Source organism: Podarcis bocagei, assembly GCF_964188305.1.
Source record: "Podarcis bocagei genome assembly, chromosome: 3".
Classification (NCBI taxonomy): domain Eukaryota; kingdom Metazoa; phylum Chordata; class Lepidosauria; order Squamata; family Lacertidae; genus Podarcis; species Podarcis bocagei.
The window spans coordinates 69,796,111-69,822,249 of record NC_138127.1 but is presented as its reverse complement, the minus strand read 5'-3'; the positions used below and the strand labels follow the sequence as shown (position 1 = coordinate 69,822,249).

Below are 26,139 nucleotides of genomic sequence, written 5' to 3'. Positions count from 1 at the left end.
TCCCATATTGGCATTATTAAAATATGTCACTCTCATGGCAAGGTCATGAAGCTCAAAACCATAAAAGATTCCAAGGTAAGCCTTTTTTCATCCAACATGATTACGGTCTGACAAATAATACAACTTTAGTAAAGGAAAACGTCAAAATGTCATGGGAATAAGGCGACCCTGAATCAGCATCCTGTGAATGAGTCAACTACCAGGCAAGGATACCAGCTTAATGTCAAAAGTGTTAACAGCTTACTCAGTTTCCTCTTAGTGCTTATTTGGGATCTATGAAATGAGAGCATATGCTCATCTTCATAGGAAATTAGTAAGCACATTAATGTTTTCTTTCTTTTTTTGCCAATTGACAAAGGAGATTTAGACTGAAGCCAAATACAAGAAGCAGAAAATCTCTTTTTGTTAGCCATTGCATTATGAGTGAACATACTTCCATGCTTCTGAGCACCACACTAATTACTTAAATGGGTACTGTTTCTGTTCCTACCATTGCCAAACACTAATTGCCTTCCTGAAAAACAATAGCAGCGTACAGCGCTATTTTTTAAAACTCAAAGCTTGACTCATACCCATATGTCCCTATGCTGAAAAGGACATACATACGCTTACATTAGCTCTACAGATACTACATTGTAGTGTAGGCCAGTAAGATGAAAACAAATCTGAAAAATACTTACCTGGTTTCTTTGGACATTTTTGGCATTTGTTAAAGCCCCAGGAAGTACCCACAGTCCCACAGCAATCTTCTTGCTTTGAGAGCCCAGGGAGTGCTTTACCACACTAGGAAAAACAAGTTGAGAAACCTCGGGTTAGTGCTGCTGAAAAATAAAACATATCTAGAATGCTGCTGCTTTAAAATCACCATGACATAATTTCACCTGAGTGCAGAGCAGCCAGCACTGGTCCTTAAGTTACATCACAGCTTAGGCACAGTTACTGATAGCACTTTCTTTTCCTAGCCTTCAAAGAACTACATCGCCATGACTTGGTCCTATGCTGCCACCGTAAAGTTTTTAGCTGAAACCATAAGAGTCTCTAGGCCTGCCCATGTGGTTCTTCTTATGTTTAATCGTTACTGTAGTGGCATGAGACAAAGTAATAAAAAAGCAGCTAAGAGTGTAAGAAGAGCCTGTTGAATCAGGCCAACAGCACTTCTAGTCCAGGAATCCTGTTCTCACAGTGGCCGATACATGTGGGAGACCCACAAGCAGGACCTGAGCACAACAGCACTTTCCCTTCCTGCAGTTTCCAGCAACTGGCATTCAGAAAAATGACTGCCTCCAACTGTGGAAGCAGAGCGTAGCCTTCATGGCTAGTGCCACTGCAGTGCCAGCCTGCCCATGAGGCAGAAGTAAACACATGGTGGAAGCTGAAGTGGTGGTTGTCCCTGTGAGCGCCTTGCCCACCCCACCAATGGCAGAGAAGCAGAATGCCGCCAAAAAGAGAGGCGGCAGGACATTCCCGTTTTGCCTCAGGCAGCGAAACAGGAGGAGCTGCCCCAGAGCCATTGACAGACTTATCTTCCATTGACTTGTCTAGGGCTCTTTCAAAGCCGTCCAGGTTGCTTCCTGTGGTAGTGAGTTTCATAGTTTAACTGTGTGAAAAAGTACTTTTCAAAAATCTGTTCCTATTATCATTGTGGCAAAATCAGACCGGTTACTATACCCCAGAAAGCAGACTGAATTGAACCAAGGCTTGGTCTTGGTTATAGCTCATAGTTAGCTAGGACCTTAACCACGAACCTCAGTTCAGGTGACATACTAAACAAAAAGGACTATGGAGGACATGTGAATATCATGCAAAATGTGAATGACAAATGAAGCAATACATCATTAAGCAGCAAATTTCCAACCTATTCATTCTTCATAGCAATCCAAATATTCCCTTATAAAAGTATATGAAATTCATCTCCTTCATCGTTCTTATAAGGAACAAACCATGTTATTATAATTTCTTCCCTGTCAGCCCCTATATTGCATTTTACCTTAAAATGGTTCTAGTTACTTAAGTCACTGCCAAGTTTATGCTCTGTTTATTGCTCCATTGCTGGACTGAAAAGACAGACACACCCTTTCCTCTCTCTGGATAACTTACATGTAGAGCTGAGACAGACCTAAAAACTTAAATTTGATTTTGAATTCACAACCGCAAAATAAGCCCTTGAAAGTATCTGTTTTTGGCCTTTTCACCAAGAAACATCAGCTTACTACCCACAAATTTTAAATGTCATCACAAAGGTCAGTTCCCCTGCCCTACAGCCAACTTTTCAAAATCTTAAATTTCTGCATTTCAAAAGCCAGGTATTTAAGTGAAAATATTCAAGTCTCCTAATTAGAGATGACTTGTTAGCATTTATAGTCAGATATAATTATTATGAATGCAAGATGTTCAGTGAACTTCAAATTCCAGCAATAAGCCACACTGCCCCTAGTTTTAACAAATTAGTAGGACAAAATGGCTGAATGACGGACACGCATATCTAAATGTTCCATTGCCACGAACTCAAAAGCATCTGGTCAAAATTGATCAGAAACTGAGTGGTAACTCAGTCTATCAGTTTTAGGATTTCTACGTGCACCAACAGAACTTCTCCCCCCCTCTCCACCTTCTGAATTTGTTCTGATGTTTCCTGATCCCCCTGAAGGACACTGACCATTGTTTTCAAGATTATAGGTTAAATCCAGAATTTTTCTTCTGTGAAAAGAAGAGACTGAGATCCAACGGAGGCTCCTACTGCAGAAATGGGACGAGTTCATTTCTGCTGAGTCCCTTTTCTCCTAGTGGCTGCCAAAAGCAGACAATATGATAGAATTCCAATTAGACTGTGATAACTTTCAGAAGAATGTCTGCACATTGTGTGACGGGGTAACAGACTGAAATCCAACAGGTCTGCAGACTCATTCACGTTGTGACAAAAATAAAATAAAATTCTATAGCTACATTAGCTAGAATTACTCAGGGGGAAAGATTTTGGAATTCAGTATGTTGGTCACTCCATTAATCAAACAGCATATTGAAGCTATGATAAAGACAATATCAGTTCTTGGAGTTACTTCAAAAGAAATTGTATATGAAATGTTTTACTGTTGTTTCATTTTATTGGACAAATTTTAAATTTTGTTGAAAGCTACCCTGAAAACTCAGTTATAGGGCAACCTATAAATATGCAAAACAAATAGATAAGTGGGGTTACACCACAGAAGACTTTAACTGTTTATTAAGAGTATATGTCAGAAGAACAAGTGTGTCTCCAAGTGGATGACAGCAGAATGATCTCTTGTGGAAGGTATCAGTGAAATAAGTTTTTCCTGCCTGTGTTTTCTGAACACTGTATGGAAAAGAACATAAATCTGACCTCTGAAGGGTTTGTAAGTAAACCATTTTAACTTACCAAACTTTTGGTCTTTTTCTATACTAAGGGAAGTGGGAAACTTTGGAAGGAACTTACAAGGGCATATTTTAAAGGTCTAACATCCTATTTTTCCACACTTTACTTTGCTACATATTTTGTGATTTTAAATCTCTGCTGGGGTTCTCTCACCAAAGACTACTTGCCCCAAACTTGGATCTTGGCTTCCAGTTAATTCTCCTTTCGATGCCTATTTTTCTTTCCCAACCAACACCTATATCACAAAATACAAATGGTCTCTGAATTAGGGAAACCAGCTCTTTTGCTCTGATAATGTGGGAAGAGAATCAAGAAACTGGTCACAGCACTGGATAGGCTCATATGTTACTCTGAAAGAAGACATCCCAAAATGGAATTGCATGCTCTATCAGACATATTGAGATGAGATTATGGTCCTTATAATTGGAATCCATTAACATTTGGGGCAGTTAGACATAATCTGTGAGGGGAAACCAGACTTCTGTTGTTTAGCCAGCTATTTACAAGCATTAAAGTAATCTTGCCTGACATGCTTGATGGGAGGATTTAAAATCATGCTGTGCAGATACCTCAAGTTACAAAGAGTGAAAAGGAGGGCAAACAGGAAGCAGACCAATTGGCACATTCCATAAAGGAACACAGTGCTGGAGAATGGGAGGATCGGCTGCATTACAGAAGATGGGGTCAATTTGTCTGATTTGGTGGTGGATATTTTCTTCAAGAACACAGGAAGCAGGCTTGCTGATCTGCTAAGCCTCAAGGTTATTGTTGTTTACAAACAAGCTATCAAGGTACCTCTGGCTTCTTGTGATGCACTTGAAAAGCATAGAAAGCTGGAACTGGTAGTATTAAATTCAAAACAGGAACTATAATGATACTGTATCACAAATGTGAGGCTTTGGTGCTTACCTAGCTAACACCTGTTCAATGTAAAGTGTAACCCTAAATCTACATGAGATGGACAGGGCATACCAGAAGGCCAACAAAAGGGTGGACTCTTGTGTAGATTCGTATAGTGAGTAAGCACTGATACAGAGTACCAGTACATAACCAGAGAAGTCAGTGTGGTTTTGATGGATCAGTCAAATGACTTAATGGTGGGAACAAAAAATTTGGGAACTCTTTGAAATCCTTTTGGCATGACAAGGAAGCCAGCCAATCTGGTACCTTGTACTAAAACATAATACATTGCCTAACATTCCTTCTTTGCTGCTGCATTCACAAGAATTGCTGGCCCATGTTATACTGCCTGCATTGTTGGTTTCTACTACTCTTTCAGTTCTCTTGAACTGTTTGTTCTTGACTTAGTTTCATGTGTGTATGTGGTAAATGTTACCCATTGTTATTGGCCAGTATCTTTTGAAGTGTTCATTAGAGAATAAAATTTGAGGTGCTACAAATGCAAGCAAAATTTAAAGCCTTAGCCATAAATTTGAAGTTTTCTGCCAAAAACACTCATGCAACGAGCAATAATGAATTTGATTCATCCACTTCACATTTTTCAATGGTTGAAATCTGAAGGTATCTTTTATTGTCTGAGTGGGTAGTACTAAATGTTCTCAGGCTTAATCACTGGTGTTTCTGTGAACCATCCAGAGTCTTGGAATTTTGTAGCTTCTGCTTGTCATATTCTACAGATGGAAGAGATTTTCATTCTGTGAAATAGACCGGTCTTAAAGCTAAATTCTGTTTTGACTGACTCGATTTTGGACAGATCTGCAAGTAATAAACAATGTTGCCTTTTGTACAACCAGTACTGGGCCCTTGGGATAGAGAAGACTCAAATAAAGACAGACAAATAAATTATCAGGTAAAGTATGAATTGTGCCATATTTGTCTACCATTCTCTTCTTCACTATTTGAATAGCTGTATTCCATCAGTAAAAAGGATGCTTTTATATTGCACTGCATTTTGGTGCTTTAACTCTTAAGGAAATCATTTTTGAAATTCGCTCCTAGCCTATTCCTCAAAAGCTCCTGAAACCTTATAAATACCACATTTTTAACTTAAAAAAGATGTTGACATATTACTTAAGGAGGACAGACAATGTTTTAAAGTGTCACAGAATGAGATCCATAAAATAAGGTTATTTTCCTATTATTTATTACCTGCCCTTCACCATAAGGTCCCAAGGCAGGTTACAACAACAAAACAATATAACTGAAAACACAATAAAAACAGCCAACCACAGACAATAATCATCAGGTTAATTTACAGTGTTCAGGAATGTCACAAAAAATATTTTCAACTGTCACAAAGCCAGGGTAAACTGGTCAGTCTTCAGCATAAAGCAGAGGGTGAAAAAGTATGATATCAGATATCCCTCTGAGGGAGTTCCTCAATGCTGAGGTTTACCACAAAGCCTTTCCTGAGCCACCAACTCCTCAAGCTGCCAAGAGTAGTGGAACAACCAAGAGGGCCTCCTTTACTGACCAACACCCAGGATGGAATGCAAGGAAGGAAGGAAGGAGGCAGCCTTTCAAATATTTGGGGCCCAAGTGGTATAGATCTTTAAACAGGAACGCGAGCATCTTGAATTGGTCTCAGAAATAAACTGGCAACCAGTGCAGCTGCTTTAGAACAGAAGTTATATGACTTCTAGATGTAAATCTGGCTGTTATCAGAGCATGGCCTGCTGCTTAGTTGTGACACCCTCCCCATCGAATCCCTTATATAGGAGGTCCACCTGGTTAGTTTGCTGAAGAGCTTGACTCCTAGTAGTAGTTAAAATCAACAGAGGAGCCCCTCTTGGTACTTTCTCTACCTTCAAAAGCTTGTGGAAGACAAATGAGCAATTTCTGAGGCAGCCCCCAAGCTGGGAAGCTTTCTGTTGAATGCTGAAGATTCACCTCTTTACCCTGGCCATTGACATTTGTGATCTATATTTTTAGGACTCACCCTGGCTGTGATTGTGATTTGTTTTAAACTGTTTTAATGTTGTATTTTACATGGTTGCGACTTGCCTGGGATCTCACGGTGAAGGGTGAGTAACAAAATAAAATAGTAACAGTGATAATATTAGCAGCAGAAGTGATGATGGTGATGATGATGATGATGATGATGATGATGATACACTCTTATTTAAAAGGCTCTCTGTTGGCTGTCACTGATTTTAATTTTGGCTAAGGTTGGCTGACGTATAATATTTATTAGGTTTTTAGCATGTTTGCATTTTTCTCTTTAGTTGTGAACCTAAGCAGGTGATCCAATATCTAAGATAGCTGGTGAGACACACATTTTAGTGCCACATTTTAAGGGCCACCCCAGTTAGTGTCAACAGAGGTTGCTGCTGTTGGCACTGCGCTGCACTGTTTGTGAAAGGAGACAGACTGAACTGCTGGATTGTACCAGTTCTGAGATCCTAAACTTATGGTGGTGCCTTAGTTCCAAGTTCACAGGACTGGGCCAGTGATATATGAATACCCTGAATATAAAATGGATCATTTAGTAATAAACTAAACTGCTGTGGAAGTTTAATATATCACCTCAATTTTGGTTTAGGTGTGGTATCACTTGCACTGACGTTGGAAATTATTGCTTATGAGATTGTAACTGTTGCATATTTCCACATAAAAACCATAAGCAGGGATATATCCAGCACAGAATCATTTGGGAGTTTAAGTTTGCTACTGTAAAGAATTTTTTTTAAAAAAAACAACAAAAACTGGCAACAGTAAAGCTATTGTACTAATCCCATAGCGCTGATGAGCATCTAAAGTTAGAAAAAACAGATTGACTGATTAGAGTAAAGCAGAATATTAAGATCGAAACATTGCTTGCGGGACAAGGAAGCAGGAATCCCTGCATCATTTCAAGCTATTCCAGTCTGTTACCAAGTCAGGCACTGGCTGCCTAAAAGGAGGCAGAACAATGCCCACGCCCAAGTCTCCATCAGTTTCAGCACAGCTAAGAGAGTTCAGGAAAGGGCTCTCACCATGATGAACAGCATCACAGCAGTGCCAAACCACACTGGCTGTGAGGATCAGAAAGCCTTGGTGGATTCCTGCAGTTTTGTGACCCATCTGCTGCCTTTTCTTGTGTGTTTTTATTTAAACACCATAATAATATAGTCAACAATAAAGTTATATTACATGTTTGAATGGCGTTGAAATCAGGTGATGTTTTGTCTGTGAAGTAAGCCATCGTGACCTTAAGATTCAGCTCAGAGGCTATACATTTCGTGTACCACAATAATGTCAGTTCCAAGGTGAACAGACACACCCTTGAACTCTCCGCGGAGCAGGCAAAGTCATTTCCCTCATTTTTCATTTTAAAATACATAAAGTACAAAGACTTGTTTAGCTGTATTGCTGATAAAATTATCGTATTTCCTTACTGAATAACTGATTGTTATGCTGAAGAATACTAACCAATACAACACTGGCACATAAACCTATATAGTCTCAGATGAAGAGGAGAGAAACCCTTAAATACTTCCAGATTTTCTCCAGAACTTGTACAGCATTTGTTTTGGCTTCCATTGAACATTCTTCTTAAGCAAGCAACAATCACTGCATTTTCCTTTATCAACTAATTAAAACAGTGTTTGATGCTTTTGCTATTTGATACATATTTAATCCTCTGATATTATGGAGCACTGATATGGCAAAGTAAACATATCCATGCAGATTTCTGACAGTGTTTGCTTAAGACCTCCTGAAACCAAGCCCTGAGCTTCAAGGAATTCCAGGCAATTATAACTATTCTACTTTATGAGATATTTTGACTACTCTTGAGGAAAAGTGCTTCAAAAAGTGCAAAGCATCTGATTTTGCTTGAAGAATAATATTTTCTAAAATAATAACAATGGTAAATTACAATGTAGCAGTTTGAAATATAGTTGGGAGACCAATGAAATGAATATGATTTACCTTCCCTAAGAAATGTTTGCAAAACCTGCCTGCAAATGGACAGATCTTTCCTCTGTACATTACCAAGTACATGCCAGTATATTACTATGCTAGGTTCAAAATATTGGTGTTAGTGTACAAAGTCCTCAGTGATCTAGAACCAGGTTACTGAAAGGGCTGCCTTGTCCTTTATACAGTGACCAGATCACTGCAATCATCGGGAGAAGCCCTCCTGACGGCCCCACAGCTATTAATTTTACTTAACAAAATTTATGTATTGATTATTAGAAAAACTCAAGTGGTTTACAAAAGTATAAAATATTCATGAGAAGAAACCATTAAAAGAGGTATTTTAAAACATTCAAAAGATGATTGAAATCCTCAGAAGATACACATGTAACTTCTACATGTCTCAATAAACTTGCCTAAACAATAATGTTTTAACAAGGTGCTGAAAAGAATACAGCAAAGGCAGTTGCCTGGTGTCAATAGGCAGGAGATTCCAAAGTGTAGGTGTGCTGCCACACCACAGGTCGAAGTGGGCGTGGCTCATATGTGTTTAGTTTTTATGCGGACCACAGCTTTGGAACAGTGCTCCTATAGATATTATCATGGAGCTCACATCTTTAATCAATACCAAATCCTGATTCAATAACTGAGGGGGGGGGGTTCTGTTCAAGAGCAAAAAATTCCAGATAAGGTCGCTGTAGAATAAGCACATCAACCAGCTACTCTCTCGCCCTGACCTAGCCACTGTGATCCACGCGACGGTCACCTCCAGACTGGATTATTGTAACTTGCTCTACGTGGGGCTGCCCTTGAGACTGACCCAGAAACTCCAGCGGGTGCAGAATGCTGCAGCGAGACTCCTTACGAGGTCTTCGCTGTGAGATCACATTCATCCGGTGCTATACCAGCTGCACTGGCTCCCGGTGGAGTACAGGATCAGGTTTAAGGTGCTGGTTTTAACCTTTAAAGCCCTATACGGCCTAGGACCCTCGTACCTACGGGACCGCCTCTCCTGGTATGCCCCACAGAGAAACTTACGGTCTTCAAATAAAAACATCTTGAAGGTCCCAGGCCACAGAGAAGTTAGGCTGGCCTCAACTAGAGCCAGGGCTTTTTCGGCTGTGGCTCCGATCTGGTGGAACACTCTGTCACAAGAGACCAGGGCCCTGCGGGACTTGACATCTTTCCGCAGGGCCTGCAAGACAGAGCTGTTCCACTAGGCCTTTGGCCAGGGCACAGCCTGACTCCCTCCCTCGGCAATCTTCGTGGAGCTCTGGCCCAATGGTTGCCAGTGGCTTGAATTAATTAATTTTATAATGAATGATTTTAGAGTGTTGTTTATGCTGTACTTTTGTACTGTTTTATTGTTGTTAGCCGCCCTGAGCCCGGCTTCGGCTGGGGAGGGCGGGATATAAATAAAATTTATTATTATTACTGTTTAGCATCTGATATCTGCATAAAATTGCATACAAACTGTCTTAGTTACAAAACATGTCGCTCCTGCATTGGTCTCTACAACATAGCAGGTGCTGCAGCCTAAGTAAATTGTGTGGTCCTCAGTAATGAAAACCCCTGCATTAAGTGAATTAAATTAATACTATCCAATTTAAGCAATATCAGCGGCTACACCCAAATTCAGCAATTATAGCCAAACAGATGCAAATATATTGAATTTTTTTTTTTTAAACTGAGCCTTAATACATAAACTCTTGACACATGGTAGACATATGTATTAAATTATATTTCTCCTACATTCAAGCATCCCATAACAATTTCAACACTCATTAATCATGTGGAAAATTAATAGGGCACACATTAGCAGTACAAACTTTATTGTCTGTATCACTGACGCTATAAACATATTTTGAGGAATAACAAGATATTGTATGTCATAATAAAGGCATTTTTATTAGAATTAAAATGAAAAGCAGCTGAAAGGGGAGGGAGTCAAGGAAAAGAAACATAAACTTGCTTGTTTGCTTGCTTTTAATAAGACTCAGTTGACCAGTGCTCTAAGCTGCCAGACTTCTTGGCTTCCAAAAAGACTCAAAGTATAGGCATGGAGTTGACCAATATTCTTAATGGTACGGAAAAAAACCAGCCTGTGGACTACAATTGAATTACTTTTGGATCATAGCTGCTGCTGCAAATACATTTTCCAGTGCCAACAAACTTTATGACAGCCAACAAATTTTAAAATATGAAACACTGTGCTGCCTCCTTAAAGGAAACACATCAAGACTCCAACAAAGAAAAATGCTGTACACCTGCACGAAAAGGAAGTACCATCCCAAAGCAGTTTCCTTTCCTCTATTCATTTTTTTTAACCTCCAACCCTATATTCTCTCTCACACACAAACCCACACCCACACAACCCAATACTAAATGAACTGAGAAACTCACAAACTGATGGCACAGAAATGTTGTGTTCTCAATTTCTGCTTCTGAATTCCAATTCCCCATTGGCCCTATGCACTTCATTCTTCTCAACATCCCTCGAAACCAAGAACCATTCATTTGATTTGATATCTGTATGCTGCTTTTCCAAAACAAAGATGCACTCAAAGTGATTCACAAGTATGAACTGTTACCAATATACCGTATTTTTTGCACCATAACACTCACTTTTTTCCTCCTAGAAAGTAAGGGGAAATGTCTGTGCGTGTTATGGAGGAAATGCCTACGGGTGGCATGCCTACGGAATTTTCCTCCCCTAAAAACTACATGCGTGTTATGGTCGGGTGCGTGTTATAGAGCGAAAAATATGGTAATCATATGACAATATCAGTAGGCAGAAACAGACAATTCAATAAAAATAATTATGCAGTTCAACACAAAATGGGGAATGGGAAGAAATTTGTTTATTTCACATTTAAATGTAAGCCTACCTAATTCATACTTTCCAAAATACCGGTAATACACAAACTAAACACAGGTATCCTTCAAAATTTGCACTCAATTTTTTTTAATGTCCTTCTCCAACCATATAAAGCATCCAAAAATGTGTGTATTACAGAAAGCTTCACACAGAAAAATGTGGAAAAATGCCTTCTATTAGGGAAATCTACATCCAAAAAACTGTTTATTAGGTGACATGCGTCTGAAAGTGCATAGAAATTTTCATGCAGACTTCTAAAAAATTTAAATCACAAACAGATGTCGTAAAGGGGTGAAGTAAAGTTAGAAAAATGAGAAATCTAGAAAGCAAAAGGGTCAGATTTGTCCATCCCTAATATAAAAGTATAATTCAAAAATAATGTGTAAGGAACAATCCAGTGCTGACTGACACAATCCCTCTGTGTAAAGCACTATATTATTCTATGGGGAATAAATCAGTCATTTGATTCTGTACCTGCAATCTAAAATGGCAAATCCAGGAGCAGTTTCACCACAGCTATTTGTCTGAGCCAGCCCTTAAAAGATGTTTAATACAAGTCTAGTGATTTGAGGTAACAGCCAGCATGTTACCATCTTGTCAGTTCTGTACTGCAGCATCCATAGATCATATTGATTATGAATGCACAGTTCAGATCCAATTATTTGTTTCACTCAGAAACTACAGCTTACTAATGAGCATAAACATTTAGTGCAAAGCATAAACAGTATTTTTTTTAAAAAAAGCATCTACCACACACACAAATGAGAGCACACCTGTTGTTCTATCAATAGTACACAAAGAAACCTTCCATATCAGAAGAATCAGGTAATAGACAAGTCAAGTATACTGTGGACGCTCAGGTTGTGAACGTGATCCATGCGGGAAGCACATTCGCAACCCGCAGAGTCCGCAACCGGCAGTGCCGCGTCTGCGCACAAATGGGTCATGATTCAGCGCTTCTGCGCATGTGCAAAGCGTGGAAACCCGGAAGTAACCTGTTCCGGTACTTCCGGGTTTGGCGTGGTGCTCAACCCAAAATCGCGCAACCCAAAGTGTCTGTAACCCGAGGTATGACTGTTTAGGAATTAACAAGGTCCACTTGCAGTTTGAGCTAATGCAAAAGTAGCCAACTTCTGTATAATTCTGTTGGCATCATTTGCCAACAAACCCCTGAATTTAATAACGTGGGCTAATTATCATTTCCCTTCAATGGAGCAGAAAGAAATTTATCACAGTTAGGGGAAATTTCAACAAATAATTAGATAAAATATCGATGTCACCAACACCACAAATGGTGGTGTTGCAATGCTAAGCTGCAATGCTATACTGACTTATCTAAGTGGATGTGTGATCAGAATTATTCCCACATAGCTCCTTTCCACTGCTCCACTACCAACTTTTGTGGGTGGAATTACCCAATTTATCCCAGAATACTGAACAAAGATGGAGCGGGCAGGGTGTAAGAAGCATTAAAATTCTAATTTTAAAATGAAACTGCAAGACTTAGGGAAAGTATTCAAATGGGTTTTCTGATGAACAGCTCACTTATTCAAGTGCAGCCTGACTTTGTGGAACAGGATAAGAATCCAATGAAAAGAATATGCATTTGGTGCTGTCTTGGCACTAATCAAATGCGGTGAATAATTGACTCCATACCAAATGGCATACTGTCCAACATTTCTTAATTTTATACAAACCTGCCTCTGTGGGTTTGGTTTCTAACTGTAATTCTTTCTATGCACAACTGCCTGTGCAACATGTGCTCTAGCCAACGTCTTCTCCATACACATTCTACACCAGACGGGAGTAATAATTTTAACAGTATTGCATCAAGACAGTCTCCTAGCAAGGGATGCGGATGGCGCTGTGGTCTAAACCACAGACCCTAGGGCTTGCCGATCAGGTGGTTGACGGTTTGAATCCCCACGACAGGGTGAGCTCCCGTTGCTTGGTCCCTGCTCTTGCTAACCTAGCAGTTTGAAAGCACATAAAAGTGCAAGTAGATAAATAGGAACCGCTCTGGCGAGAAGGTAAACGGCGTTTCCATGCGCTGATCTGGTTCGCCAGAAGTGGCTTAGTCATGCTGGCCACATGACCCGGAAGCTGTACGCTGGCTCCCTAGGCCAATAAAACAAGATGAGCGCCCCAACCCCAGAGTCGTCCATGACTGGACCTAATGGTCAGGGGTCCCTTTACCTTTACCTTGTCTCCTAGCAAACCATTTTGTTGTGCAACCCTTCTTCCCAAATGGAATCCAAGGCAAAACTGATTGAACAGGCACTGCCTTAGAGCAGGGAGATCAAAGTCAAATAGGATTGCATGACAAACACTCTCTGGTACAAGTGTAATTTGGACAACTGCACACAGCGACCTTGAGCTAAGAAGCAACACGTTTTCCTCCTGTACAGAGGTGTTTTTCCCCACATGTGGAGAACATACAGTAACAGAAGTATTTGACCAAGACATTAGGCTTTACATTTTAAAGTTCTGCCTTGGAGTGGTTGTGATTTTAATAGATGAAGAGTGCTGATTATTCCTGAAAGCTCTATCTGAAACTATGCCAGAAGCAGAAATCTACGTGTGTCTCGTTTTTCAGCAGGAAGGGGGTAGAATAAGGATAAAATCAAGGGAAACAGGCAAAGAACCACTAGAACTCATGGTCAGATTAAGGAAATAAAAAGTTTGCTTTTCATTTCTTTTAGATTAATCACAGATGAATCGTAGAGTGTTAAAATGTAATGGCTTCCATCACCTGCTGAATTACCAAGCAGGTCACTAAAGGCCATAATTATTTAAGTTTATATTTCCTTGCTTTCTGGGATTTGCTTCTCCCTCCCAATCCTTTTTCCTTCTGCACCATATTTTAGATTGCAAGCCTGAGGGCAGTGACTCTCTTATGTTGGTAAACTGTGCTGGGTCCCTTGCATAGGCTGAATACTAGGGCAAAGATGCTTTAAATAAATAAATCTTGTTTACAGAAGGAAAAAGGAAACTCGTGTTTAAGAATGACACAGAATACAGCCCATCAAAATATTATACAATATCATGCATGGTTTCTAATATTTGAAGACTGGAAATATCCAAATTAGATCATCCAAACGGGAGTTAAGATTGTTACAGAATATAAGCACAAACTGAAATAGTACTAATGTCTTCAGACACAAGACTATATATTTACAACACGTTATATAAATTAAGAATCTAATAAACACAACACTTTTGTAATGCTGGATAGAAGTCACAAGACTAATCCGGTCTTGCAATAGATTATATACTTTGCCAAGACATACACATGCATTATATTACCAGTCTCGTTTGCAGACAGTAAAATCACCTCTGATCCCAAAGTAATTAATAAAACATTTTTGAGCACCGAATCTAACTTAAGAAATCCACCATGCAAGAAAATACATAAACACTGACAACTGCTGAGCAAAGTAGTATTATGGAGATTACCCAGCCCAGATATAAACATTTGAAGTGATTACATTAAATGAATACAAAATGGGGAGGTGGGGTTGGTAACCCATATATGTTCCCACCAGTTGCATCAGAGCAAGTATTAAATATGTCAAGAAAATAAATTCATCTGTTTATCTTGAGAAGTCATCCAAATCTTAGTAAGATATTAATATTAAAATGGTCTCAAGGTAATACAAATAGAATTTGGGATTTGTCTCATTACACACAAAACCAAAATATTCTAGAAGATCACATGAAAAGTTCTGGATCAAATTTAAATGCTATTAGAGCAATTAATTGGGGCAGAAGACCAGAGTCAGGGTGGTAATGGAAAGTTTCCAAAACTAAATCCCTGCGCTTCTTACAGCTTTCAGATCACCCTTCTTCAATATTTAAGTTCTCCTTAATTCTATGAAGTATGCGGTGCAAAGTTACGGAATTTGCATGCACTCTATTCACTGTCTAGAAGTGTCAGATTTTTAAAAATAAAATTCAAGACATTATAGATAAAACTAAGCAAAATTACAGGTATTCTAGTTTACTATATTGTTGGCAACAGGAATCCTAGGATACAGTGGTACCTCGGGTTAAGAACTTAATTCATTCTGGAGGTCTGTTCTTAACCTGAAACTGTTCTTAACCTGAGGTACCACTTTACCTAATGGGGCCTCCCGCTGCTGCTGTGCTGCCGCTGTGTGACTTCTGTTCTCATCCTGAAGCAAAGTTCTTAACCCGAGGTACTATTTCTGGGTTAGCGGAGTCTGCAACCTGAAGCGTCTGTAACCCGAGGTACCACTGTACTAGGACGCAAAGGTCCACCTCAAAAAGCTAAAGCAGTGATTGAGTGAGCTCACACAGGAAGTGTTTACGTAGAATCTTCTGTTCACACGCTGCATACCATAGCTAAACAGTTGAAACTAAGGAGAGGAATTCAAAGATAAATTTTCTTAAAGAGCTTAGCGCTTCAGAGCCTTCAATGGATTGTTACAACTATAGAACTTGATAGAACATTGGGGTTGGTGGGATGTTCTCTCAGGGTCCTTTCCAACCCTGTGATTCTTGATTGTAAGAGTGGATCCACCAAAGTAGTCAAACAAGAAGGACTGGAACTGGCAAAATGATAGGGAAATTGGTCACAGTCACTAGGTACTTCACAGCCACTTGTAAATCAAGGTTTATATTACCACTTCTCTCTCCTCCAGTGTCTGTGAGGTAATATATATCTAGGCATCATGACTAGCCTTATCCCTCATGAATACTTTTTAAAAATCCCTGTTAGAGCCTTCCCAAATTGGTGGACATCACTACCTTTTGAGGTAGTGAATTCTAGTTTACTTATGTGCTGTCTTAAGAAGCATTTACTTTCATCTGTCCTGATTATTTTTCACTATACAATATCTACAATATTTGTCTGACTGCAACTGTAAACAGATTTAGCTGTACATACTGATGCACCATTAATATTTTTGTTGATATATGTGGGAGCTGTGCTCTCCAGTTTTTGCAACAGTCAGACCATCTCCATATACCCCCAATTGCACACAGAGCTGCACAGTGAAGGGGATTACGAATCTATGTAAACATTTTGGAGCACTCTTGGAGTTTTGGATCAGTATCCATGTGTGAGAGATTACTCTTCTAAAGTAATAATAATTTTATATATGTTTAGGTGTGAAGAGGTTACTATATATCATATATAATAGGATTTGCTTACCAAAAAAAAAAAAAAAAGGAATTTAGTTCAGTAACAACAGCACTTAAAAAACTGGAAGAGCAAAATCAAATCCACAAAATGAATTCTGACATGGCAAATATGGCCCATGTTGTTGCTATTGAACACCTGGCTTTTAGGCCTACCTGCAGTATGCCAATTTTTCTTTTTTTAAAATAGCTTAAATTGCCCTTCTGGAATTAATGAATAAAATGTTCAAAACAAGTTCTCTTCCCTCCCTGCTCATCTCTATATTCTCTCTTTAGTTTCCCCTATTGTAGCCTCTTTATTCTTTGCCATTTTTTTCCCTTTGGGTACTTTCAGAGAGCCAACATTGGCGTCAAGCCCAGGGCTTACTTTGTGCCAGATGTATTCCGTAAACATGCATCAAGATGGCAATTGGATAGTGAGATGATGGTGAAGTTCATACTGGGACTTTCCAGTAAATCTTATTCTATTTCCCCCATTTCCAACTTCTCTTTCTTAAGCTCTTATTTTCTCTTCTCCCCTCTTTTATTCTCTTTTGAATATAATTGCTACGGAATAATAACCTCTGATTGTAATACTCTAAGCTTTATGATGATATTAATACTCTGAGCTGTGCACTGAGATTCAAGGGGTTCAAAAGATTAATAGTATTAAGGTCTTCTACAAAAATGTTGCAGACCCCCTGGCCCTCCAGATGTTTTTGGACTCCAACTCCTATCTGCCACAGCCAGCAGGACCAGTTAGTAGGGATGGTGGGAGTTGTTCAACAACAACTGGAAGGCCATGGGCTCCTCATTCCTGCTCTAAACCAAGAATTATACTCTTCAAGACTATTCAAGGTTAATTAACGCAATTCATAGAATAGTAGGTTAAATGCTGGTATCACACTCTTCCCAGATCTAAGAGCAAACAGAGTAACAATTTCAGGCATCATATATTCCCATTCAGAATGTCCAGTCCCTACAGCCTTTCTGGAAGGATCAACAGCAGCAGATCCCAATTCATCTCTCAAAGTTGTATGTACATAAAGCTGATGCTTTGTCAACTGCAGTGATACCAGTACGCTTCATAGAATAATTCAATCCACTGAAGAGAACCTCATTCAAAAGAGTCAGATTTGGACCGGACCCATTGTACTTCAAAAACAACTTTGTCTAATTTATGTGAATTAACATACTTAATAAAAAACACCCACACCCCCAGGATAAGCCCTAAACCATTTGCCCAATAAGTTAAATCACCAACAGCAAACAGCAGAGGTTTCTTAGTTAGGAACTCTCTCCTGAAGGAAAGCCTGCCAGAACCCAAACCTTTAGACTTTTATGAAACCTATAGTAAACATTTGTATTTGTATTCTAAATCATGATTGGGTTACCAACTGATTCACTTACCAATAATATTTACATTTCTTACCTGTGTCCCTATAGTCTCCTGAAAGCATCGCCCAAGCTGGGTTTTAGCAGAAATAGGATACACATGCGAAATAGGATGCTGGTGAGAGTAGGTTGAAGGCACTTTCTGGGTCTTCTGAAATGGTAGACTTTGATAAGAAACCTGGGAATGTCCTGATTGGGATGGCTTTGCCTTCTGTCCTGTTGATGTGCTATCAATCCTTGAAACCTGGTGAAAGTGCACTGAAGCTTCAGGGGGATGTTTCACATGGATGTTCACAATGTTAGGAGGAAATTTCACTGGAAAAAGAAACAGAAGTGAAAATATAGAAAATCTCCAAACAAGGATGGTTGTTGTTAAGCTCCGCCAATACAAAAAATTAGGGGATGAAATGGACTGGCCCAGGGGCAGCAAGAGGGGGGTAAAATGAAGTGGATCCCCACTGTGACAGTGAGGAAGCAGGTGTGTTCCTAGATCAGGCTTCCTCAACTTTGGCCCTCCAGTGTGGTGTAGTGGTTAAGAGCGGTAGACTCGTAATCTGGGGGACCAGGTTCGCGTCTCCGCTCCTCCACATGCAGCTGCTGGGTGATCTTGGGCTAGTCACACTTCTCTGAAGTCTCTCAGCCCCACTCACCTCACAGAGTGTTTGTTGTGGGGGAGGAAGGGAAAGGAGAATGTTAGCCGCTTTGAGACTCCTTTGGGTAGTGATAAAGCGGGATATCAAATCCAAATCCAGATGTTTTTGGCCTACAACTCCCATGATCCCTACATAGCAGGACCAGTGGTTAGGGATGATGGGAATTGTAGTGTCAAAACATCTGAGGTTGAGGAAGCCTGTCCTAGATGCATGCATCTACAGAGACTCTTTTGGGAATGGAGTGTGAAATTTGGAACCTCTGATTCACAACTGGAGGAAAAATGGATGGGCTCCCATCTGCCACTTGAACCTGTCATTTGAGCCCCAAAGTAGCTGTTGATCTACCTGAACTGAGAACTCTGTGAAATCCCAAAACAAAGAGAAAAATAGCACTAGCTACATGAAAGAGCAGGGATGGCTACTCTCAGGGCCGTCTTAAGCATATCTGGCGCCGTGGTGCAAGGATCCCTCCGGTGCCCCCCACCCCCACATTTCCCTCCAGGCAGGTAGCGGCTGGAGGGCGACGGCTCCGGGCGCGGCACAGGATGGCGGTGTCGGGCGAGGGCGGCGAGCTGATGCCAGGAGGCACCACATCCAGCCTCCGCCTCTTCCCTGGCGCCCTCCAGAACTTGGTGCCGTGGCGCCCCATGCCACTAGCCTCTATGGCTAAGACACCCCTAGCTACTCTAAAAAAAAATGTTTTTGTGATTAGCAGCCTTAATATTCACTGGGAGAGCAGGATTATTTTAATCAACAGCTGCTGACTTGCTTTAAAAATTCAGTGTTAAGTATAGACTCTTCTCTGGGTAATATTGTAGCTTCAATCTTGCATACAAAAATGACATCACAGCTGTCAACTAGCAGCTATAATCTAAGTGCCCTTTTGACCTACCATGACCATCCAGCAATGTTCAACCAATTTTAAATGATCAAAGCAAATAGGGTGCTTTCATATGGTCTCTCTCATATATCCCTGGATTCCTATCTGACAACCAAGATAATAAAAAGGCAAACAGAAGGAAAATATATTTTCTTAAAAGAGACAGGGATAACATCTCGGATTTCAGTTCCATTTTGAAAGTGAGATTTTTTTCACTTCAGAATGAATGAAAATACCTTATCAAACAGCCTTTCAAGAACTGTTCCTTTTAATTCTCTGAACTTTCTAAGGAAAATAGTATTCTGTCATTCAGATAGGCTCAGAATTTCAGCTATGTTTAAAGCTATGTGGACAGATGTTATGACTGTCTCTGGTAGTCTGGCAGCCAAAATTAAAAAAAGTAAAACCACAGCCAATAGGGAAAATCATTTACCTTTTACTCCTTGCTGCCCAGGCATAGTCAGTGGTAAAGTATGCGTGGAATGGATGACATGCGATCCCACCGCCTTGTTTGCTTGCTGAGGATTATGATAAAATTTTGGAGCACTGCCACTCTGTACTGGGATCTGACAAAGTTTACCAGTGTAATTAGGAGGGCACTGGCACTTATCTCTTGAACTACACTGGCCTCCATTCATGCAAGGAAGGTGGCAAATAACTGAAAGAAGAAAGAAAAACAGAGAGAGATTGGTGTTAATTTCTCTTCAGTCATATTTTTAGTACTGTCACCTATTCAATCATCCTGTTTAATGACTGACAGGCATATCCTCCCTTGTGTAACTTTTACCATTTGCCAGAATGAATCTTTTTTACTTGAAACGTAATTTTTAGTGCCTAGCAAAACATAGCATGCCATATATTCATGGAATGTTACATTTGCAATAATTCTACAAGGCATTATATACTGTACCTAACTTTCAAAGACTCCAGTGCCAAGTACACTTATTTTGAAGTAAGCACCACTGAAAGACTCACCCATTCAAGCACTTGCATCTCAGGATATGATTGTTGGACAGAGACTGCATGGCCGAATGCATAGTAAAATTGCTAATTTGAGTTATAAGAAGCAAGTCTCTGAATTTTACCTGTACCGTAACTATTGAGAAATATGTAGCAAGTGCTTAATAGCACTGCTTAATACTAGGGTTTTATCTCTTTTAGGAGATTGGGGGGGGGCAATATTGTGGCGGTCCTGAATCCCACAGTTGAGGAGCAAGTTGTGCAAATGTAGAGAACCAACATGTGAGATAGCAGAGAGAACATGGAGAGCAAGTGCACACCAGTGTCTTTCTGCTACTATAAAAGGCCAGTATCTGATGAAGAATGTGCATGTTTTCTACTAAGAGGAGAATTCCAACTGAGACACATAATTCACTAGACTTATAAAAAGACTGGTGTAATAAACTATTGGATAGGCTGCATAGCAGAAATATTTTTTGAAAATATGCACATATTGCCATATATGTACTATTAGATCTTTAAGATATGTCAAACCCAAATGATTTTAAAGTCAGGACTGCAAATATTTATTTATTATATTGATATTATTACCAAATGTAACAGCAAGTGTACTAAATATAGACCCAACGGCCATCCTATTTTTCTTCTTATTCTGGACATGAATGAAAATAGCACAAAGTGGTTGAAAAATGGATGATCACAAAATTACTCAGTACAGCAATCATCACTTCTTTTGGTTTGGTTTTTTTGCAAGTAGACAGGCATCATATCCTAACAAAGAACCGGCGGTCCATTTGCATTAAATTTTGCTAGAATTCGCAGCCTTAGTTCAATCATTCTCATTTTAAGATTTATTTCACTGACAAATAAGGTGGGCTGAAGCAGCCTCCTTAGGAGGCAGAAGCCGAAGAGTGTCCATCGCCACAAGGGCCCCCCAACCACCCCTAGCAAAGAAGCAGTGCCAGCAGCAGAACCAGTTTTTGGTGAGATCTCATGGAACAATCTTCCAGCGGCCTCCCAGGAGCCTTTTAGCTGTTCAGGGTGAGTGTGGGTCCCACCCCCTAGGCCAGGTGGAAATGGGCATTGCAGCAGGGAGTGGCCTTCCTTCTAGCATTCATGGCAGCAGCAACTGCTGGGCCATGGTTATAAATTTCAGCTGGAGAATAGCATGCAGATAATGCTTAAGAGGTAGCTAATAGCACATCTTATCCTCCCAAAACAATTTCAAGGCATGTGGCTTCTATATATACCAGGCAGAGGGCCTTCTCCATAGTGGTGCCCGGCCTGTGGAACACCCTCCCATCAGATGTCAAGGAAATAAACAACTATCTGACTTTTAGAAGACATCTGAAGGCAACCCTGTATCAGGAATTTTTTTTAATGTCTAATGCTTTACTTTTTTTTTACGTGCTGTAAGCCACCCAGAGTGGGCTTGGTCTTCTTCTTCTTCTTCTTCTTCTTCTTCTTCTTCTTCTTCTTCTTCTTCTTCTCTGCTCTCATCTCCCCTAAAGCCCATTTCTACCTGCAGCCATCCATGTAAGTGGCTGCTTGTAATGTAACCACGTGGGCAGAGTGCCATGTGGTAAGCCATCAATGCATCTAAAGAATTAGCAGGGAACACCCACCTATGGCCAAGAGAAAATCTAATTATCAGTGATGCAAGGCTTTTGGCTTCAGAAACTACTGAAGGCGAAACCTTTTTTAAAAATACCCATGCTGTCCTTGTATGCTCTGAATATTCATTGTGCTTAATGAAGCATTCAGTGAAATTAAAAAGCTTTCACAGCTTTAAACTATTAGGTCCAATTAAAGCCTCTCTCGCCAGTTCTGTTTCTGTGAAACCAACACAACCACCGAAGTTTAAGTTTTATACTTTAGTTATTGTTCAGCCACTAAGTTAACAGATCAGGTCGGAATTGACAATGGAGCACACAATGAAGACTTAATGCACAAGAAGGGGGAGCAAAGAAGAAAAGCAGTATTAGGGGGCAACTTGTGACTAATAGTCTAATTTAAATGTTGAACAAAATGGCGGGAAGCCATCTTGGTTCATTAACAGGAAAATGTGAAAGTAAGAGGAGGTCCTTTATTAGCCAACTACACTGGTACCTCGCAAGACGAATGCCTCGCAAGACGAAAAACGCGCAAGACGAAAGAGTTTTCCGTTTTTTGAGTCGTTCCGCAAGACGAATTTCCCTATGGGCTTGCTTCGCAAGACGAAACGTCTTGCGAGTTTGCTTCCTTTTTCTTAAAGCCGCTAATAGCCGCTAAGCCGTTAATAGCCGTGCTTCGCAAGACGAAAAAACCGCAAGACGAAGAGACTCGCAGAACAGATTAATTTCGTCTTGCGAGGCACCACTGTAAATATCACAAAAAATGAGCAACCCTTCCAGCTAATCACACTAGATGTTAAGCACAAAACAAAAGTGGACAGAAATAGAGCAGGGTAAAAGTCTGAAGTTTGTAAAAATGGAATGAAGAAAGCGTTACACAAACTTCATTAGGTTATGTCAGCCTTCCCTAACATGGTGTGCTCCAGATGTTTTCAACTGCAGTTCAGATTTAGCTAATGTGACCTATTGTTATAGATAACGGGACCTGTAGTTCAAAACATCTAGAAGTCACCAGGTTAGCAAATCATGGGTTAGGCCATCTTTGAGGCCACAAGATTTCAAATATTACAGCAAAATAGCTACTTTCCCTTTTGAAATTTAGAAAGCCAGCACTTGTTTGATTCTGCTTCCATTATTGTATTCCTTCCCCCCCTGCTCCTTCCTAGCAAAGCAGGATATGTAGGGATAGCAAGAAGGGAAGAGACTCATCAGAGTTCCAGGTGTGTTTCATGCACCCAATGCATATAGCAGGCGCATCCAACAGGTAGATCATGGGCCCCCTGCAAAGAAGCTCAACAAGTTTGGTTCCCCTAAAAAAAGCTCATCATTTTTGCCCCGCAGCCCCCAAAATAGGGCTTTCCTTCCTAAAAAAAGCTCAACAACTTAGAACTGAATCCAAAAAAGGGGGGTAGATAACTGCCAGTCTTTAACTCTGTGAGTAGATCACAGTCTCTTGGGAGTTGGCCACCCCTGGTATATAGGATATGTCCAGCACTACCTTGCTCCTGTGAAAATGGATTTTCCCGCCTTCATTTTAGCAGCAATTTGCCATGCGCTTTGAAGTACCAACTTCAGAACTTCAAATCACCTTACATCTTAAGTCATTGTGAAGCCAGGTGACTGACAGGTTGGAACCCAGAGCATTTGTCAAATCTGGCACACAAGAGTAATCCTGATAAGGATCTGGACTGTGGAGTGAAAATGTTCCTCCATCTCTAAACAGAGCAATGTGTAAATGATAGCACCATCTTTTATGGTTTGGCTTTCCATTCAGGCGCTTACTGTTAATGTGCCATAGCACTAGGCTCTCTAAGACTCTCTGAATCTGAATAATCTACTGTTAACAACATATCTTGGTTTTAAAATAGCCTAGCAAATATCTGCTTTAATGCATTAATCTGAAACATTAGAAAGTTAAAAGCAAATGTATGAAGTTAGATTATCCAAGTTATCAGAGAGATTTACAATTGGCAGAACAAAAATAGCAGCCTGCTTTATCATGCTTGTCCTCACTGCAAAGGTGAGCATGCACCTTACAAATCCATAAAACAGATTTTGGGTAATTCACCATGGCAAATGGTAGTATTTTTATCAGTTATTTGTCAGAATGGTTCTTGTGTTTGGATTTGAGTTATTCAAACTTGGCATGGACTTCAGCATCTAGGAAAACGTTGGCAAAACAAGTCAGAACTGGTAGAATATTTCATTTGAATCCAACCTCACATAGAACTGTAACTTTCAATATAAGACAGTCAACAGTTTTACTTTTGTTTCATTTGCTTTATCCGACACAGATCACCAGGTACATTATATGCAAATATAAACTATTGCACAGTAAAGTTCATTTCTCTTCTCTTTGTGTATGGGTTTGCTATGAACACAGGATAAATTACCAGTGCCACTAGATTAGGAATTAAATTAGGAACTAAATTGGGAAAGGTGTCTGCTAGGGCTATGAGAAATCCCATAAGGTAGTTAAAAATACTATCCATGTACGGTAACTATGAATGTGAGAATGCTACAGGAAAGTTATGCTTCAACAAAACATTAGCTATGGAATGAATCACTATTCAATGTGATAAAAAAAATTCCTAGAACAAGAATTAGTTTAGGCTAGTAAGACACTCTGATGCATAATAAACTATGGAGCTGGATACCTTCTAGACATGCCCATGCTAAAACAAAGGATTACATTACTTTAATCATATTCTCCTATGGCATAAAGTCCCTGAAACTGTGTGGATCAGGCAGGGTGGTGGTGTCAGAAAGTGTGTGCGGATGTCCCGCTTTCCCACCCCCAAAGTTGGACAGTGTGCTATATTTTTAAGTGTTTTTTGAATATGTCCACTTGTTTCATGTTTTGAAATGGCAACACACTGGGTATAGCAGGCGGAATCTGCATCATACCTATTTATGTCCAATGTTGGATAGACCACAAATAGCTCGGTGGTATAGCACATCCTTTGCATGAGAAGAGCTCAGTTACAAACTCTGGCATCTTTAGTTAAAGAGGTCAGGTAGGACCCTGGAATTAGGAAGAGTTAGTAAGAATAGAGCATCCAGCAATCTGGATGGACAAAGAGTGTGAACTGGTGTTATATTCAAAGTACCAACAAAGAGTTCAATTCTTTATTTAAATTTTTGAAGTAACACTTGACTGGGGCAGAAGTGGTTAATATATGTTTGGGGAAATTCAGATTAAGCGGTTAATGTGCATAACCACCAGCTATTGTGGACATTCAACGGGTCACACGAAGAATGTGAACATACTGATTGGGAAATGTGCACAATTTCCTTTTAATTGATGGATGCACATTCTCCATGAAACCTTGTGAATGTGTACAACAGCCAGTTATTATGTACATTAACCGCTCAACTTTCATTCCCCTTAACACACACATTGTTCAGCTGGATGAATTCCATATACTGTATTGTATAATACTAGAGCACTCCGTTATGATTGGCGAATTTTATATATATATTTGCTTTCGTAGATTTTCACGGGTACAGGAATGCAGGTTTTGGTGTCTTCGGGTGTCTTCCCGTGTAAGAGTTGGGGTGTCTAGGCGACGTTTCGACGAGGTCTCACTCGTCATCTTCAGGCTGGTGCTTTCGGCTTCTTGTTACTGGAACAGAGCAGGATCTCAGTGTTTGAGTTCCTATAAATACTGTTGAGGGGGTGTGGTGTATAGCCTCCAACGTTCTGGGCAGAGAGGAAGTTCCCAGGTTAGTGTGTCTTTTCTTCTTTTGTTCATTAATTACTTGAGGGATATCTTGAGTGATTTCTTGAGTGATATTCTGAGTACCACTTAGGGGGGTCATTAGGTGTGGATTAGTTGCTAAAGCTTTCGTGTCTTGACCTCTTGACCTTGTGAAGAGTTTTTTCTGAGAAGATGGCTGTACTGCACTTAGTTGTGCTCTGGCTTGGCTTCGTGTATAGGGGCGAGCTGTGGTTTTGTGCCCTGTGCCAGCCAGATCTGTGTAGGGATTGCAGGGGGGTGCAGCATCCGGAGGTGCCACTATGGTTTGGCTACTGGATGGTGTCTGTAATTTATCTGTGGAGAGGGTCTGGGTTTGGGTCTGGTGTGGTTGATTGGAGATGGCGTTCTGTGTGCCTCTGGTTCTGGTGTCGGTTTTTGTGGGGAGGGCTATTTTCCAGATGTCTGGCAGGCGGGACGTATCGTCACGCTTGTTCATGTTGTGAGGGTGTTTCTCTATCTCGATGGCTTCCATGATTATTCTCTTGTGGTGGTGTTCCATGTTAAAGAGCAATTTGGAATCTGAAAAATTAATTTCGTGTCCTGTTTCTTTCATGTGTTGGTAAAGAGAGGAAGTTTTTTCTTCTTTTTTGACGGCATTCTTGTGTT

The 26,139-nt window shown here is 40.1% G+C and overlaps 1 protein-coding gene across 13 annotated transcripts in view; it reads right to left on the bottom strand.

Moving 5' to 3' along the window:
• The window catches only part of LTBP1 (latent transforming growth factor beta binding protein 1), a 196,793-nt gene that overhangs the window by 90,758 nt on the left and 79,896 nt on the right, over positions 1-26,139 (bottom strand). For all 13 annotated transcript variants that reach the window (XM_081188004.1, XM_081188009.1, XM_081188010.1 and 10 more), the window contains 3 exons: positions 19,633-19,857; positions 17,704-17,981; positions 681-783 (listed from right to left, as the gene is read on the bottom strand). In XM_081188004.1, the coding sequence (XP_081044130.1) occupies positions 681-783; positions 17,704-17,981; positions 19,633-19,857 (606 nt within the window). The remainder of the gene's footprint in view (positions 1-680; positions 784-17,703; positions 17,982-19,632; positions 19,858-26,139) is intronic.